Raw genomic sequence first — 18,637 nt, 5'->3', positions numbered from 1 at the left:
TCGACCCCACACCAAGTTGTGAAATACTGGTAATCCGGTTTTGTATCCTCCTGAAGAGTCAGGTATTTTATTAGGGGGGGATTTGAGGGAATCTTTGCTTGACCAATGTCAACCTGCCAGCAGATATGTTGATAAAGATCTTCTGAAAGCTTGTCTGTCAAACCTATTTGTGTAAATTCTATGTGGTGGTCTACTGAATAAACTTACACTACATAATTTATTCAGATACTGTAGGCCAGCGGCACATATAAATTATTCCATTACTGGTCACAAAATCTAACCACAGCAAACTAACCCACACACGCCATCCAATCAATCTGGTCTTACCCAACAAGAAATGGAAAATATGCAAAAGTGGTTTCAAAATATTAGGGTTTTTATTTTTTCACAACTTACACCTGTAAATCATTGTCTATTTTGGGGAGGGGGTATTACTAGGGTGCTTTTAATTATGAAGTGGGACAAAAAACAAAATAACACACATTATTTACACATACATTAGACAAAACAAACAAACAAGCACATGTACAACAGATTCTTTGAAAGGAAAGAAGGAAAAAACCAGAGAGAAAAAAAAGACGGCACTTCAACATGCCGACAATTCTGACCTTCAAATTTTCAGAAATTCTTGTTTAACCATGGCATAAGCAATATTACAAAGCCGTTGAATTCCCAAATCCACAGAAAAAATTTGACGAAAAAATAGAAAAATGTTGTACACTCAGTCAAGAATAGATCTACAAATTCTCTTCTATAACTATTCTATAAAGGCTAATCACAGATCTATTTCTCTGTTGCTTCGGGGTTCCCCCCAAGCAATATGACATTAAGCTATCTACGAAACTCTTTTTATTTGGAAAACTAGAGAGATTGCATAAGACAATAGGATAATATCTATTTACAATAAGAAGGGTTTGTAATCAGTGGATTGTTGGTGTTTAATATCAAGGCTGGTCACTGTGTGTCCAGTGCAAACAGCTTACACTTCAAGTAATGTTGTGGAAGATAATATCTCTGAACACACTCTCATATTTATTTTGCATATTTTACCGCTCAATAATGTACTTTTTTCCTGCTCGTGATTGCAAAAAGGTTACGATTCATGAGAGAACAGATTCTGTTCCAAAGTAGGAGCCAGTTAAATATAGGTAGACCAGACGACAAAAATTGTACAAAGAAGAAACTGACCGATGGATGAGTTAGGTGGACATTCTCTTCACACGATATAAGATTGATTCAATGAAACTTCATGAATCACTATTGGCACTAAAATATTGAAGTAGGTTTCAAAAACTGTCGTTCAATGAGCCAAAAATTATCTACCGTAATCACATTTAGATTCTACAATTGTAATTGAATGAAGTGTTGTCTTTGATTTTGCTGAGTATGTCAAGACTTCCGTGTCTGCCGAGCTGTGGATGTTCACACCCTATATTGTTCACGAATCAGCTCCCCATAAACATTTTGTCGTTTGAGCTGTACACTATAGAGGTGGTGTATACGTTATCCACCTGTAGTTTCGACAACACCCAAGACAAGATTAATGCATGTCAAAGGCCGGTTCTCTCCTCAGTAGACAGTCATCAGCTGCAGTAGAGTGCGTAATATCCACACCATTTTAGTTTGAGCAGCTATTATATGCACACGTAAAGTACGAGAACTACCAAATTTGATTTCTGACCAACTACTGCCGTCATGGTGTAGTTTTAGTTTTACCGTTCTATTCTCTGGACATATTGTTCATGCCCAGGTTTAAGTTCATCGCGTTTTAAATAAAATGGGTCCTGTTTAGGTCACCTTATTTACAATCACATCAGATACGCAGTAGCGTAGAATGATCATGACCATGACAGAAATCTTGGCTGCACACACACGTGGTTATGCACCTTCAATGGTTTTAGCCTTTGTTTTTTCTCAACATTGTGATTATTGATCAACTAAACACAACCCATTTTCTCGTAACACTGCTTACTTCTGAATAAAGCATAGCATTATAGTCATTTCATAGTCATTAAATTCCAAGATAAAATAACAATTGCATGCATCGTGGTTTAACAAGCGTTATCAGAACTAAAACTTCACGCACATACAAGCTACACAAATCTCTTTTTTTTTCCAATTCCCACTCTCAAAACGAACCCTAAAGTAGAAACATTTTGTCAATCTTGTTATTTCAGCTTACCAGATTACTATACCTAGTCTTACAGTTTTATGATGCAATAGCTACCCTTGATTAGACACAACACATAGTACAGAACAGGACTGCAGTGTGTCTTGACATATCACACATGTAATGTTGTAAAGTTGGGCGCTGCTCAGGGACAGACACTCTCTGTGTGTGCCTCTGAAAAACCAATGCAGCTGACTTTGGCTCACCCGCCTCAAATCCGTCAAGATTAATCCATTGTAGCAATTAATGTACCCGCTTGCTTTAATTGCCTCGTCACAAAGTTCACTCAGGTTAACAGCTGTCAATCACAGTAAACTGCGCAGAGTTCAAATACAAAGGCAGTGTCCCCGTTGGCCAGTCGGTGAACAAACTCCACCATGTGGCGGCCAATTGACAGTGTTGTTGGCAAGATGCCTTTAAAACAGCTCCAATGTACGTTCCGATTGGATAATCTTCAATCCAATCAATTTCACCAGTGTCGTGCAAGGCTACTGGTTGGACAATTCAAAATATCGGCCGATTCCGCCGTAGATTAGTCAAGAAGCTCATGCAAACACATATTCTTGTTTGAGATCAGTGAAACAGTTCTCTGGCATGGGCTTTTCTACAGCCGTCTCCATGGTAACACTACCATTCCCGCTAGTTTCCAGTCCGTCTGGTATAGCCATATTCCTGGTGTCGGCCCAAGGGGCGCGCATTTCACGACGAGCCTTGCGCCTCATCTGCCGTGCTCGCATCATTGTCTGCAGCTGTTCCATTTTACTGCGAGTGTGGCAGTTTTCTTGATGAATTCTCAGTTTCTCGTCTGCTGAGGGAAAATAAAAAAAACAAAGAGTAAGATTTCAATAATGATGAAGCAGAGAATATTATACATGTTCTACGTGAGGAATGTGAGAGGATTACCGGCCATGATTCAAACAGTAGTAAATATGTATCAGTATTACCACACAGGCCACTGAAAGGCAGTGCCCAGCTCCCTCCACAGTACAACATACAAAGTATAAGAACACAGCCACGCATTCATGGGCAAATTTGATCATACCCATCTGGAAGGTAAAATTACACGAAGCTTTACGTTTGTGAAAAGGGGGGGGCTGTTTTCTTATGAACCGGCATATTCGGAAAACAGCATTATGTTGACCACAATGGATCACACGCAGCTGAAAAAAGTTTGTTTCCCCCTCCCCCCACCAAGACAAAAAAGTCCTCCTGCACCTTAAAGAATGGATTTTTACCTTGAGAACAAAAAAACCTTGGCAGGGTGATAGTCACTTACAAAAGAATGAGAAGTATTAAGTGATTCTTTTTTGAGTGTGTGTAACACAGGGAGCCAGCTGACTTGGTTGGTAATCTGAGAGGTTCAATATGTCACCACTGAGATGACGGGTCTTCTGGTCATGGTAACCATAGGAATGAGATTGGAATGTTACCACCCTGGATTTGCTGTAATCTGAACAACACTGGAGAGACGATGAAAAAAAAGTGCCAGAGGAGGGGGGAGTCGTTTGTAAAGAGGGCAGAAAAATTGTGAGGACTTACCGACTGATCTTGGTTTTCTGTGGTGATGGTGGTGGTGATGATGATGGTGGTGGTGGTGGTGGTGTGTTGGTTGGCCTCTGTGAGCAGCTGTCGGTGGTGGTATGCTCTGAGGCTTGTACGCGGCTACTTGTTGTGTATGTTGTTTGTACATGGGCGCAGCTGCTAGCAAATCGGTCAGTATGTGCATGATGGTATTCAAATCTCGTTTGGGTTTGCCATTTTTGTCTTGGACAGCTGGGCTCAGAGAACCTGGAGTTGGGCAAGAAGTAGAAAACTAAGAGTTGTGCAATTGACGCCGACAATGGGAGACTGCCGGATTGTAAATGGAAGCTTTTCAGATTTCTCTGACTTTTATGACCTTGCAAAACAAAAGGTTGAACAGGTGATATTTGTAGCAGAAGAGAATGTGTTCATAGAAACAGAACGCCTGGTTTTGTTCATGCAGCAGTGTACAGGAACCACACACACACACTGACACACTTTCTGAAGCTGTATCTAAGAGGCAAACACTCACATGTTCTGGGGCTGCTGCACTCTCAACACAATGTCTTAACTCTCATAATGGTTCTATACCAAGGTAATAGTCCCTGACTCATTGTTGAACAGTGCCTCAGGCTGTCATTTTCCATACTTTCTGTTTGGAAGGCAAGTCATGTATGCCTTTTTTTCTTATTCTTGATTTACATGCAAAGGACTGAGTGGCTGTTTTAGCTCATGTCTTACCTGAGAATGTTCCAGAAAATATACCCGGTGCATGTTGTTTGACACTTTCGATGACTGCCCCAGCGGGTCGACTTGGACGGGAGTGAGACTTACAGGAATGTGGTGATGACGATGAAGGTACAGAACCTGGTGTGGTCGGCGATGGAACCGGCATCAACGTCGGAGATGGCGGTACCGTTGGGGAGGTCGGCGATGGTGGGAGCATGGGCGCCGGGTGTGACGTCGACGACGAAGACTGTGGGGATGAGGTAGATCTGTTTCCATGGCGATGGCAACTTTGTGCCTGGAGGGAAGAAAAAACAGTGAATGGTTGATCTGATTGAGCAAAACTGGAACATCAATTAAACTTTATTACACATGTCAAATGATATGATTTGCTGAAGAAACATGTTTATTAGCCTACGTACAAAGCACACCGTACCTGCTAATGGCTATACAAATGTCAAGTTTGTTTACCCCGTGTGACGGCAACAATAGCCCAGCCTTCAAATGCCGATATTGTAGTGGAAATATATCTTTCCATTTCCATATTATCCAACTAGTGAAAGCCCCCTACCATTCACAAAATGTCACTCTATTGTTTGAAAATGCCAGGCTGCCAAAATGAATCTATCAGTGCAACAGGCCGCAGAAACAATTTTCTGTGATCCGCTTGACCCATAGGCAAACAATAGCAATCAATATCAAGGTAGTGATTAATTGACTTAATTCATTGTACTCGCTGCCCAATAACATTTCCATTATCCCCGGACATCGCTTGTCACTCATAATTAATTTATGATCAGCTGTTTACAGATGTCAGATTTCCGGATAAAAGAGAACTTTTGACATTTTCATGATTTATAATGACATCATTAATGAACCCAGTCAAGTACCACACGATGCAGTAATGCTCAAAATTTGCAACCATGTGATTAAAAAAAAATTGCGGCCCCGCAGTGTGAAGTAGTTAAATATTATCTGGCAAACAGCTGACAGTTGATGCCCGTTATGGAGCATTTAACAAGAGCTTGGCATTTGCTTGGGAACGGTTCAACCATGTTAAACCCAACACTAAATTTATTTACAATATCAGACTCTGCGTGATGGGATGACCTCTCTGACCTTTGAAAACGTGGACCAGACTACAGATGAGTCTATTTCGACTAATCCCGAGGGCACTCGAGCCATTCCTAAAAACATTCTGACATTTAGTTTGTACATTTCTCGCCGAGTCTGTAAGCTCTGCACAAATATTAAAAAAAAGATTCTGTGACGTGTCAATCAAGCAAAATGAGGGGAGGACCTTGCAGAATGGCATTAAAAGTCTTCAAATTCCTTCACAAAGGACAGTGGATTACCGCACCAATAAAATGCTGATGGCCTTTTCCTCATAAAAAAAAAAAGCCGCAAATACCACAGACTCTGCCAAATGTGTCTCCTACAAAAAACCTTCACTGTATATTCAATTTGTTTTGAACTTCAACATTTTCAAAATACCGACAGAAGCCGAAGTTTCTGTTAAGGGGTTTTTGTCAAAACTTAATTTTTGTGACTGAAAAGCTGTCCTCTGAATCTACATGTAACATGAATTCAGCTTTTCCTTTCTTTTTGTCTAAAGATATCTCTTTTTTTTTTTTTTTTTGCATCTATTCAGAAGAAATTTCATGCAAATTTTAAACCAAATTCTACAGTGAGTGTGTTAGTAGAAGTAATTGCTGCTGCTTTTAAAAGACTGGTCAACTGGAAAATACAATTTTTTTAACTGAATGCATCACTTGTTAACACCGTGATTTGGAAGAGCAATTTCATCTGTGTTGAAGTGAACTGAATTGTTCAGTGAAAGCCTGGAGGTGAAGACACACACTGCCGGTGTAATGTGGTAGCCATCTTTCTAATCGCTGCAGACCAGATTTTCACCCTACATTCCAAAGCTGCTTTTCCCAGACAAGGATCACCGCGACCTTGGGAGGATCTATTTCACTTATTTATAGCAGGCAAAATCTCCCCCGATGGAGTTGGAAATGCCAGAGTGTAGTTCATGTAGTAGTATTGGCAGCTTGGCCTTTATACTGAACTGCCAGAGTGGGGGTTTCACAGGAAATACCCCTCTCTCCCTCCACACGGAGTAGGGCAGCCAGTGTCTCCGCCAGCACCAAACCTTGAAACTGTATCCAGATGACATTTTCAGCTCCACAGAGTCCTTTGACGCAGAATGTGGCTCCTATAAATGGCAAATGCCAGCTACCGTTTCACGCTTTTCAAAAGGCCACAACTTGTTTCAGATCAACAGTGTACTTGTTTTCCATCACCAACATGATTTCCTCATTCCGTTCAGTTTGGCAGTTCCCATTCATATGCAAATCACGCACGTACATATATGGCTACATCTTCAAAAAGTCAAAAACCCATGATGCCATACTATGACTCCCAATCTTCAAATCTACATATATTAATTCTGAAGCTACCAAGTGAAACTCCCAGACAGTCTGTCAACTTTCAACATGCTTTTTGGTCATTGCATCTACGTGGGTAAGACTGTCTTTGAAGCCGTTTTCTTAAAGAGTTTTGGTCAAGTCATGTAGACAGTGGAGTGGGAGACCACTGTGTTGGCTATGGTCAGGTGAATGTGGCCATGCTTACATTATGAATGACCCTCTAGTTGATGAAGCTTAGACTATACAATGAAAATTACGGCATACATCAGCGGCAAAATACTGCTAAATTTCCTCCATCACTGCCTGAGCGTTGCAGGGTACAGCATTGCCAAGGGCTATGAGATTTGCGCACAATGTGGATAACCTCACAAATCACGTAAAAGAACTCTTGCGGAGAGATTTAATATGAACTCAAAAATGCTCAATGACAAAAAGTACAACTATTTACAGAGATCAAAAGAATGGTTGTTTAAAGGATGCATCAACAAGCAGGACCATATTTGACTGGTTTTTGGGGTTTTTTAACTGTGAAGCTGTCTGTGTGTGCTGATGTTCAAAACCGGATAGAACTTTAACGCCTGGTGGAATGCATGTACAAATCCTATTCCGACAATAAATCAGTCCAAAACGGTGACCCCAGCCTGGGTCCTTGCCATCAACCAAAACATAAAACATAGAATTAATGGTCGCCTCAAAGGTGGCATGGTACAGCTGATACTTTGTAGCCAATCCTGCAAGCTGTATTCATTATATGCTAACTAGGGTCTGGCCGTAACTTCCTGAATGTATACAATAGTTGTACAACCCAGACCAGAGATCACTACCAGTCACCCCAGACAGACATTCCAACCTTTGAAAAGGCGATCCCAGGGGCTTAACAATGCATGACACGCATGTCACAGCAAAGTATTCCATGCAGGGAGTGGATTTTTCTATTTATAAATACACAGTAATGTTTTATGGGCCAAACAAGCACAGGTGTGAGTAAGACAGCAAACGACTACTGTTCAGTTTTCTTGATTTACGTTGTATCTTCTCTCAGTGACTTGAGAAGGTCATTGGTTTGCCAATATTCAATCAAATGCAAACATCCAAGTCGTGGTGTAACTTGTATTACTGTCATAGTCGGGCCTCATGAAATCCCTACGCTCTGATAATTTAATAAACATCTGTTGAGAATTTAAAACCACAAATGTCAGCGTCCCAGGGTGATAGCTCAACATCAAATGTTCCACTTGCATATGTTTGAAAATCAAAAGTTTCCAGTTTGACTAGAATTGAAACCTACCTGTAACGGTTGAGGTGATTTGGTGGTAGGGGACTGCTGTTGGCAAGGAGCAACATGTTGTGCATTGAGCGACTGACAGCAAGTCTTGTTCTGGACTTTTCCTCCGACTGCCGATGCTAGCTGTAGCTGAACAAACACCATGTGGTCTCCCAGTCTCAAAGCCAGAGTCAAAGGTGAACGTCCAGATAGGAAATCGTTGATCTGGAAGATACAAGGAAAGTAACACAGGGTGTTAAGAAATGTGGTCTCCAGGCTGAATCTGCCCATTGTCAAACAACGTAATAGGCATGTGGTTCTCCTGACAAAATCTCTCTCTCTCTCTCTCTCTCTCTCTCTCTCTCTACCCATCCGTCCCTTTCAAGATGCAAAAGAAACAGCAACAGAGAAGATGAAGATTGAAGTAATGCCCATGTTTCTCGAACTGATTTAATAGCACCTAAAAGCAGTGCCAAAGAAAGGCATGGTAAAATACATGCACATTATTTTCAGATTCAATCACGAGTATATTCCGCCCTTCTGTCACAGACCAACTGATTTCTCAAAAACCTAAACACTACCATTGCTTGCCAATTACCATTGGCAGTTAAAATTAATTCTCAAGGAGTTGTCAAATGGCAATGACATGTATATCCATTTGGAACGGATTAATTTGCAAATGTTGCCAATTAAGGATGACACATCTAGGTTTACAGAAAGAAATTCTCCGTTTTACAAAAATGGAAATCACTTAATGGGTCATTTAAATTCGCCACACACTCAATTCACAGAATAAATCTCATCTGACCTTTCGATAACTTCTTCTGCACAAAGCATACAGTCTGCAATGGAACTTTTATGGGTCCAGATTTAGTTCCTGGCTGCCTTTTATAGCGTGTTCACTTTTTTTTTTAGAAATCAAAACCATTTGCCCTTCAAATTAATTAAAATGAACTCTGAAAGCCAGAGCTTTAACCCTGTGAACTTTCCACATTTAATCAGAAGTAGATGCCCATTTGGTTATTTTAGTCGTCGGTAATTCTGCTTGTTTGCAGTATATAGCAGAGTTCACTGTGAGCCTCAGTGCCCACCATATTTGGAATGGTATTTGAAAATTAATCCCCACGGAGTTGAAAAAAATCTGGATTCTCGCTAATTTGACCAATACTAACACAACGCAACACCACTGAGGAGAGCTAAATTAAACCCAAGCCACTGTGCACTGATCACAGGGGGACCAATTGAAAAGCCTGGCGACCAGGGCTAAATGGATGTTTAGACAAAACAACAGCTTTGTCTTAGTTACACGAGGAAGAGAGTCCTCATCTAAATATAGATCATTCAGCACAGAGAAAACAAAGGATCTATGACAAGGAAATGGTAATGAGTCGTAAAAGAACCCACGCAAAAACCACCACTAGTTGAAAATAAAAGTCAAAGTGGTGTTTGGGTCTTAGCCACTTTGACGTCACTCAAACCAAAAAAATCAACAATTGTGTGTTGCCAGGCCAATGACTCAACAGAACCAAATGTCAGCGGACTGGGTATTAAAACTCAATCACTATTGGCAGCTGGCGGGAGATAAATTAACCTTTGTAACATTTGGTATGTACCAATTGAAAAAGACCTGCAATGCTGAAAATTCTGCCTGTGATAACCTGGCACTCCGAGAAAAGCAACGCAGAATAAAAGAAAAGTTACATAAGAAAGTGACCGATTAAACCATTCCGGTCACGACTGATTGACTGGTTTGAAAAGGACAGGAAGAGACTGAGGATGCGTTTCCATGAGAGGGGGAAATGTGCATTGTGAATGTCCAGCCTGACCACAGAGAGACAACAGGATTGGGCAAAAACCATGCCACTGAAATGGATCAAGGGAGGCGTTGCGTAATCCTACACATAAACATCCCTGGACGGGAATACAGCCTCCATTTCCATACGTCATCTTAGCTTTGTCAGCTTGTGCCATAGAGGAAAATTCAAATAACTTGACTGAAGAGGCTATATGACCAAATGGCAATACTGTTTTTCAACACTTGGCTAACACAGCTTGGTAGGATAGGGGTTGTGATTTTAGTGCAGTTTTTGAGCAGAATAAACAATTTGCAGTGCCGGCAACTCACAGAGAACAAATTCATGTCTAGCATTCTCATCACAATTACAACACAACAACTATTGCCCTTTTGACCTTTTGATAGCTCCTTTTACAAAAATTTGTCAGAATTTCTTTCTTGAAACCGGAGAAACTTTTTATAACAATTCAAAAGGAAAGGGAGAACAATGTAATCAAGTTCCTGTATGCCAGTACCTTGTGGTGCTTATTTCCTCTTCATATCAAATCGAATATTATATCATTTCACAAAGCACTGAATAGAAACCTATGCACACTGTTTGGTATAACCTTATGTGGCTATTTTTGCAATAGTTTGAAAGTTATCTCATTCCTAATTTGTAAGATTGCTCTATTTTACATTGCATTCAAAGCAACACAAATCTAGCTATACCCTTCCAGGTGCATGAAAAGATACCAGCGCATTTCCTGGTAGACTTTTGACCCTAGCTAAAGTTGAGAAATTTCATTTTTTTTTCTAATCTAAAAACAGGACATCCACATGTAATACTTTATGTAAGTTTGCAAAGGAATAAATAAGTAAGTGTTATAGTACAAGGAACATTGACAGCTGATCATAGTATGTGAGAATACATTGTGACATGGAGGCCGCTCCCATAAGTCTGTTAACGTAGATTTCCAAAGATGTGTTTTTTAATTTATTATGCATTACGTTTAAAGTTTGAGTCAATTAAAATCGTATGCATAAATCCTTCCAAATCAGATTTAATTACCATTTAACAGGTCGAACTGATTTACAGCTTAATGCTCAGGTCCAGAAAAACGAAAGTTGTAATCAAGGTCACTGAATGGGTGGTCATGAGATCAGACCCGTAATCTCATTTTTCATTCCCATAATACAAGGAATATTAATAAATACTGTTAGTGTTACATTGCCGCCATCATTAATCATTGGGAAACTGCTTGTTATTAATACCACACCGCGTAAAATAGTTTACGTTGATTCAATGTCCGCAGTCTCATTTCTTTCCTTTTTTTCTTGGCCTTTTGTTATGTCCTCGGTTTCACCAATGGCCAAATAAGTATCAATCACGCGAGTTCAAACAGATTTTCAAACCAACCAACTGGGCAACTTCTGTTTTTGGCTACAATTTGGCGATGACATCACGTCTTGGTTATCGTTGTGCGCTGCATAGCTGCAGTGTTTTTAAAAAACAGCCGCCCACGCGCGCAATGGTGTCTAATCAAAGTTGGCGAGATAATCGGCTCCGGTCGACAGTAAAAATTGGATGTTTACGCTAAAAAACTGTAGTACAAAAGGGGTGAGCAAGTTGGAGATAAGAGACACGTATGAGTAAATTCTACCAAAGAAATTAATAATTAGTGGAGAGCGCACTTTAAAAATTTGAAATATTTATTCCGATCGTATCCTTATTCTGACATACTTGCCGCTGTAAATGCCGATAGAACTGTGTTAGGGATAATCACAAGTCAATATTTTCGTAAATTTTACTGATTAACAATTTCTCGTCAATATATTGAAATGTAGTCAGCTTCAAAAATAATAGATAGGAAGCCGTTATCGCGATGGAACAAGTTATCGAAACATAAACAACGTGCCCACCTTGCATTGACCTCTATTCCCATTGACCGCGTTACCATGACGACAAAAATATGTAGTTTGTCGTCATTTATGTGTAAACTAAACGTGGCTGTTTTCATATCGCTAATATCATTATTTCTTACTGAATGCAAGTGCTACCCGGTACGAAAATTAGGTGTTCACGCCAGAGTTACCCTAATACCAATAATACGATACGTGTAGCCCGAGTAAGACAAGGAGTAAAAATGCTAGACCCTTCTGAGTCATTTTATGCCCTACATTTTCGCGGTCTCGGTGAAATATAAATTGACGGAAACGTTTATCTCTCAAGAGAAGTCTTGTCGCCGAGATCTACGTCTCTTGTTTCTTAGCGTCGTGACTTCCGGGTTTTCAGATTTACCTTGTTGTAACCTGGCCTAGCGCTGTTGTTGACTCCAGTAAATTGGACGATTCCATTTGATGACGGAGTCGTGTTATGCCTTTTATTCCACAACTTAACAACCTGGTGACGTAGCTTGTTTTCTTCTAACGGATTCTCAATTTACCTGTGCGTCGCGTTCACGTTCTGTATTTTATTGGGAATATTTTGAAAATAAAGAGCGGGGGCATTCAATCGGACGAAGACTGTCTGAAAATTTCAGCATTTGAAAAGAGTTGATAAATAAATTCAAGCGCCGTACCATGACGAATTTCGCAAACCGTATTAAATACATGTATATATACACAATGCCTGATAGAAAAACAATAAACAGGACAGAGTGTAAATTCGATACATACCCCCCCCCAAAAAAAGACCTTAAAACCCAAAGAACGTATAAATTACAAAAATGTGGGTTCAAGGATCACATATGAGTTGCTTCTGATCTGCTTTAAATTGAGGAGATCGGTATCATACTGCCGAGGGATTTTAACACCCAGCAGTGTGCGGGATACATCTATTCTTTACCGTAGCAACCATAATCTTTAAGCATGCGAGGGAACGAAATCATTATTTTCCCCGTGATTAAAGTTCGATGTAATGTTAAGAAGACGTGGAGGTATGGTAGACGTAAGTCACGGTCCAGTGTCCGGGTTTAATGTATTAAGTCCGTTCAGCACGTGTAAACCAAAAGCTCTACTTCCGATTTTGTTGCCGAACAAGGAAATCCGCCACCAGTGAGAACGCCCCTCCCCCTGTGTCAAAGTATTGGGGACAAAACACGTTAACATGGACACCAAATAAGGTGTTTTAAAATTACGCGGAATTTCGGGTGGTTTTACTCTGAGAAATAGTTCGACACAATCCTGACATAAGCTGTAACAAACCGTATTGATTGATAAACCGCAAATCATAGGCAAGGAAATAACAATTATGAAATTATTGTTGAAGCGGCACAAACGGATTTTGTCAAGACGGGGTCTGCTTCGAAACGAGCGTGATTTTACGGCAAAACATGAGAGCATCGAGAAAAACAAGACTATCTGACATTTTCTCTCAAAACAAAATCACTTATTCCTCAACGTCATCAATTTGGCATATTACATTCATGGCTCAGTCGGCGCGAAATATATAAAATATTCGACCTTTCAGAGGGACAAACAACCGCCGACACCGTAATCGTGTCCGCCCAACAGCGGTGACCTTGGGCAACGCATGACGTGCCAGGAATACTGCTGCAAAAAAGCGTTTTACCACGTACTTCCAATTTTCTAATGACTGACTTTACGGATCAAACAAGCGTAAGCGTCGCGTTTTTGATCTAGTAATTTTGAATTATTTCAATGAAAAATATGTTAAATTTCTATGTATTTTGTGTAAAACGATTTTTTTTTTTATATTTTATTTTAATTTCCCGTGTTCCAAGATCTAACGGAGCCGGTTGCACGGTCATCGTTGATGCCACAGTATTCATTCATGTAGCCATTGTCGATTGGTTGATACCAAACCAAAAGTAGGGGTGTTCAGACTTATAATGAGGCGTCACAACCTTGACACTCACCCACCTACAAATCAATAGCAAACGGTTCCGCCGCCCAATAACCATCCCCTCGTCACAAATAGGCGTGAGATTTTTGCCTGAAAAGAGGACGTTTTTATTTTCATTCATTTTACCCGGCCCGATCTCATGCTTAGCTCACAAAATCGATGCAACTTTACGGGCATGCTGAGAATTTCGCAGAGAACGACAGCAATACTTGGAAAAGGTTCGTTCAACTTCCACGTCACTGGAACACATTAATATTGAAGTACGAAGTGTATTCGAGATAGCCCGACTGAATGAACGTCCTTGTGTGGGCGTTGGATGTTGGACGACAAGCACGTTTTTTAGTTCTCTACTCGCATAACATACCGGCAACGTTTAACGTTTCACTCCAGAGATATACTAACAAGACCAGAGGCCTTCATTAACACAAAGGGCAAGTCACGGTCACCGGTAATGAGAGTAACCTTGGAGTGCAGATCCGCGCGAAATGCAAAAGGTGAAACCTGTGAAAAAATCTGGGAAAAAATGAATTACACGCAGTGATAAGGGTTTCTCTGACATAGTTTAAGAGAATACTCCACAAAACAAACCATTCAAAATACTGTTTTAGATAATTATTTATAACTCCGCTCCACTTACTTAACAATCCTGTACACACACACACACACACACACACACACACACATATATATATATATATATATATATATATATATATATATTATATATATATATATATATATATATAATGTTCCCTATTTTAGGTTCCCTGGTTTGCCATATGTCAGCGCCCTTCACGACTTATGGTCAGTTCCCCGTGGGTGGTGGCGTGTCCAGTCCTGTCTCCACCCACACCATCGCGGTGTAAATTAATGCAAACTATACTCATGTGGGGTGTCTTCAAATAAGCAACATGCAAATTTGACAAAGAGAGGTGGCACGTTTCGGAGGAGAAAGCTCTCCTCTTTGCTTGGTCCCTCTTGTAAAATCAAACATGCAAAGACTTGCACTATTTTTTGTATTTGTAGCCATTTTTGTGAGGCCTCTCCGATTGCTAATGATATGTATCGTCCGATGCTTTGTCTCCGTTCGTCCCAACATGCCATGGTATGCCGTCTGGCCGATACCGACGTCCTCGCCTGCCGTCCACCCACAGTAGAACCCCCTCCACTACTTTTATTCTTGTTCCAAACTGTCCCACTTTAAGCAACATGTCTATCACTATTTCGCATCTAGACCCAAGCCCACCCATTGCTTCGAAAGCGCAGTGCTACAGTATAGCTTGACCTATGCTTGTTTATCTCGGTCGAAATGTAGACACCAGGTAAAGTCTCGGTCTTGCCACCCCAGCGGGCCCACGCATGTGCATTTAAGCATTTTGTCACAGGACCACTCCAAATTGACAGTGTCGGTGTACACCCAAGTTGCTTTAACAAGGACAAATGAATGCTGCCTGGAAGCTGGGACGATTTCAAGGCCAGAAATAAACGCTTAGCAGTGCAAAAGCGTAGTTCGTCTTGGTAAAGTGCGTACAAAGTTCGACCAGCTGGCCCCGCCCGGCGCATCGAGAGGTACGCCAGGCGTAGACGCAGGGACGCTCGCCCTTTGCAAACTGCGTATTTCCAACGAAGTCAAATTTCAATGCGTCTGCTCCAAAACCACTGCCAAAGGTGGTGGGGGGGGGGGGGGGATTAATCGCGAAGATTGTAAAAGTCTGTAATATATGCGTGCATAAATAAATGACCTTCTTGGTCTTATTTGAAGTGATTCCACGCGCACTGCTGGTCCCAGGGCGACCTTTGATCCAATTAGTTTGACCATTTGAAACACGGCTAAACCTCTAGTAAGCATCACAAGCGCAGTTATTTCTCACAGCGATTTCTTTAGGGTTTCGCCGAGGAAGACCTACATAACTTTTTCGGGTAATCGATCTGTCTGCCGTGTTCGTCCCTCCTCCGTCGCCCCGGTAAAACTTGTCCCTAGGCGAGGTCTGACGGGCAGTAATCCCTATTCGGGCGACCTCTGCTGTTGTGTGGCATTTTTCGACAAGCTTCAATTTTGATTGTGTTTTAAAGTCAACTATGTCGATATTATTGAGCATCGGTTTTCTGCGCAAAGTACGCGTTGTTGTGTGTGACAGTTGCGCAAGCCAAGCCGAAACCAGTGGCTTGGCGTTGAGACGCTCATGAGATATGTATGCAAACTATTGGCTTGGCGTGCCCGACTGCTTCACGCCCATTGTCCGCAGCAGCATATACAAAGCTTTTCACGGCGCGGTCCCACGGCACAGAGAGCATTACCATCTTGTAACTCCGTTAAAAAAAGCCAATTTGAGTGGCGTTACTGTCCTTTTCCACAATAGAAACTGTGAAACACATTTCGCATGTCTTTCAGCAAATGGTGGGCGACACCCGCAGGCCCACCTTGAAAGCAAAGCTGGTCATGTAGCAAGGTGTGCCGACTGGGCAGCACAAGCAAACGTGTTGCGTGCATACAGAACCATTACAATGATAAAACTGGATTGCCTAGGTGGGCGAAGTTGGACAAAAATGGGAATTAGAAAGATGTGTACTGGAACACAAATTTAGACCTGGTCTAAAACAGACGCAACTTGTTTCTTTTCACAGGGCAACACGTAACCCCCCCCCCCCCCCCCATTTCACTTGCAAACGAGTTCGACTTTTTCATACCCAAAGCTTATTGCCCGATCGATCGATCGTATTTGTAGGGGAGATTTTAATGGCACTGGCTAACTCTAAATGAGCGGCAAAAACAGAGAAGAGAAAGAAAAGTGAACGCGTTCATGTACAGTTGTCCCCCACGCAAAGCTGTGGGAATTGCCTACATTTAAAGGCCGTGGTGATAATAGGTGTTTCCTGCTCTAGTTCGCCCAGCACAGCTGTGCGGCTCTAGGTAACCGCTAGTGAGTGACGCCTGGTCATATTTGTGGAAGCAATACCGCGGAGCGAGGCTTTCCGGGCTCTGAATAGGAAGGCCTCAAAGGCGTGGGCGGAGCTTGTCACCAATGGAACATAGGGGACTGTGACTGTTCGCCGAGAGTTTCTGTACACATGAGTACAACCATACACAATACAGTCGACTTGGCCGAGTGGTAACTAAACAAACAGACCAACAATAACTATTTTTTTGCGTGGTTCCCGACTTTTTGAAAGAAGATATTGATATTTACCTGTTCATCTGTTAGGTTCTCCAGGGCCTGCAGGAGACTGGGGTCATGTCGATGGGACTGGAAGGCAAGGGAAAGAAAAGTGAAATTACCACAAGCGGTCAACGATGACCTGGCTGCAGCAGTTACAATCTCAAGGCTATACACAAGTAAATTTAGACCAATACAAATAACGCAGATAAAAAAATATCACTGAAAAAGTGTTAAAGATAGAAAATATGCCAAGGGCTTTAAAAATATCTTACCAGCAACCCACTTTCTACCGCCGGCAATAGGATCAGCCTGCTACCGTCTGACAATGCGTTGCTTTCCAAAGTCCCATCTCGTAGTTGTCTGTTGGAAGAGAACGGGTCAAATATGGAAGGCAAACACAATTATGGTAAAAAGGGACTCGGTTGCCTGTTAAATCGGCCGTGTCTGCCAGCGAGGTCAAGGCAAAGGGGCACATAACTTAGGGCGACTACAATAATAATGGGGTCGACGGTGGCCTCTGAAAAATAGACGGTGTCAGGCTTAGTTACTTCAGGAGAACCCATACAAATCCCCCTGATTTGAAACGGGCAACAGCACAGCCACCTCAAAATTCACTCGATCTGGGGCAAATGTAATTTGCGGCGTGAATAGTATCTTTCGTGAACGCTTTTTTTTTAAATGGGCGACAAAGGTTGACTATTTTACAGTTGCATTGCAAATATGGTCATGATCAATGGCTTGTGTTTTCTGACGATATGCACGCTGGATTCCAGCGAGTCGGCGTTTTTTCGCAGCCGACGATAAAGAAAGCATAAATCTTGCTGACTGTATGAAGGCTAGTCTGATATGTTTACAACGTAACCTCCCCTAGTATCATGTCTAAAAAAAGAACCACCAAAATTGGGTACAGCCATACCTGTCTTTAAACAACAGCATGAGCTTTTCCTTCGGAGCTTTCAGCTTTTTCGCCAACTTCTTTTTCAGTCCCTCGACGGTTTCGTCCTGGGGAACTTCGATCTTGAACTGCCCACCAGTACTTGGATGAATATCCAGCGTCCATCGCCTAATGGTGGGCCTCGGACCGGTCGCAGGCAGGTTCCCGTTAGCTGCCGGTATATTGTTATTTTCCATGATAGAGCTCTTGGTCCACTGGTTTACGATAGCCTAGTATAAAACTACGCAACGACTGCTTGCCAGTGCTCTGACGCCTAGCGGAGAAAAGGAATGAAGAGATGTGTTACATACGTCTTGGAGGGAGATGACGACAACAACGGCCAGCACACTGGGGTGGACAACTAGGCAACGCCAGTCCGTTGATCCTGACCACGCATCACAAGCTACGTAAGCCGTTCTGTCTGTCGAGTTTCGACCTTCCTTTCGTACACAATAGATTGATTCAGAAGGAGGTCCCCTCAGCCGGTGACTAACACGTTTACCCAATCACAACTGGGCAACTGTTATCTGAAAGCGGGGAAGTTCAGAACAAGTCCGGTGAAGTCACGTTCGCACGCAGACATGAACAGACCGGAACTACGATAAATTAAGCTACACAAATGTTTGTTTGTTGCTGATGTAACACTGTTCTGGTTTACAGACCAACCGATCTTTTCTTGTGGTCGATAAAAAGCTGTCCCAACGCGCATGCGAAATCACATCTCAAATGAGCTTCTCCTGCTACATGCTGCCAACCCCGTAATTATGATGGTATAGCCTTTTTGCGTCAC

The 18,637-nt window shown here is 41.8% G+C and overlaps 1 protein-coding gene across 7 annotated transcripts in view; it reads right to left on the bottom strand.

The window, feature by feature from the left end:
* Positions 1 to 355: 355 nt before the first annotated feature.
* Positions 356 to 18,637, bottom strand: part of LOC139138957 (midnolin-like) — a 53,213-nt gene continuing 34,931 nt past the window's right edge. For 3 of the 7 annotated variants that reach the window (XM_070707603.1, XM_070707602.1, XM_070707601.1), the window contains exons 2-8: positions 17,830 to 18,121; positions 17,186 to 17,273; positions 16,944 to 17,000; positions 8,138 to 8,338; positions 4,433 to 4,715; positions 3,710 to 3,958; positions 356 to 2,975 (exon numbers count right to left, since the gene is read on the bottom strand). In XM_070707603.1, the coding sequence (XP_070563704.1) occupies positions 2,716 to 2,975; positions 3,710 to 3,958; positions 4,433 to 4,715; positions 8,138 to 8,338; positions 16,944 to 17,000; positions 17,186 to 17,273; positions 17,830 to 18,044 (1,353 nt within the window). In that variant the 5' untranslated portion in view covers positions 18,045 to 18,121 and the 3' untranslated portion in view covers positions 356 to 2,715. Of the gene's footprint in view, positions 2,979 to 3,709; positions 3,959 to 4,432; positions 4,716 to 8,137; positions 8,339 to 16,943; positions 17,001 to 17,185; positions 17,274 to 17,829; positions 18,426 to 18,637 lie in introns of those variants that run through there. The other 4 variants (XM_070707599.1, XM_070707600.1, XM_070707598.1 and 1 more) reach the window with 2 other exon arrangements.

The sequence above is a fragment of the Ptychodera flava genome, chromosome 8, assembly GCF_041260155.1.
Source record: "Ptychodera flava strain L36383 chromosome 8, AS_Pfla_20210202, whole genome shotgun sequence".
Taxonomy (NCBI): Eukaryota; Metazoa; Hemichordata; class Enteropneusta; family Ptychoderidae; genus Ptychodera; species Ptychodera flava.
This window is presented reverse-complemented; position numbering and strand designations above follow the sequence as displayed.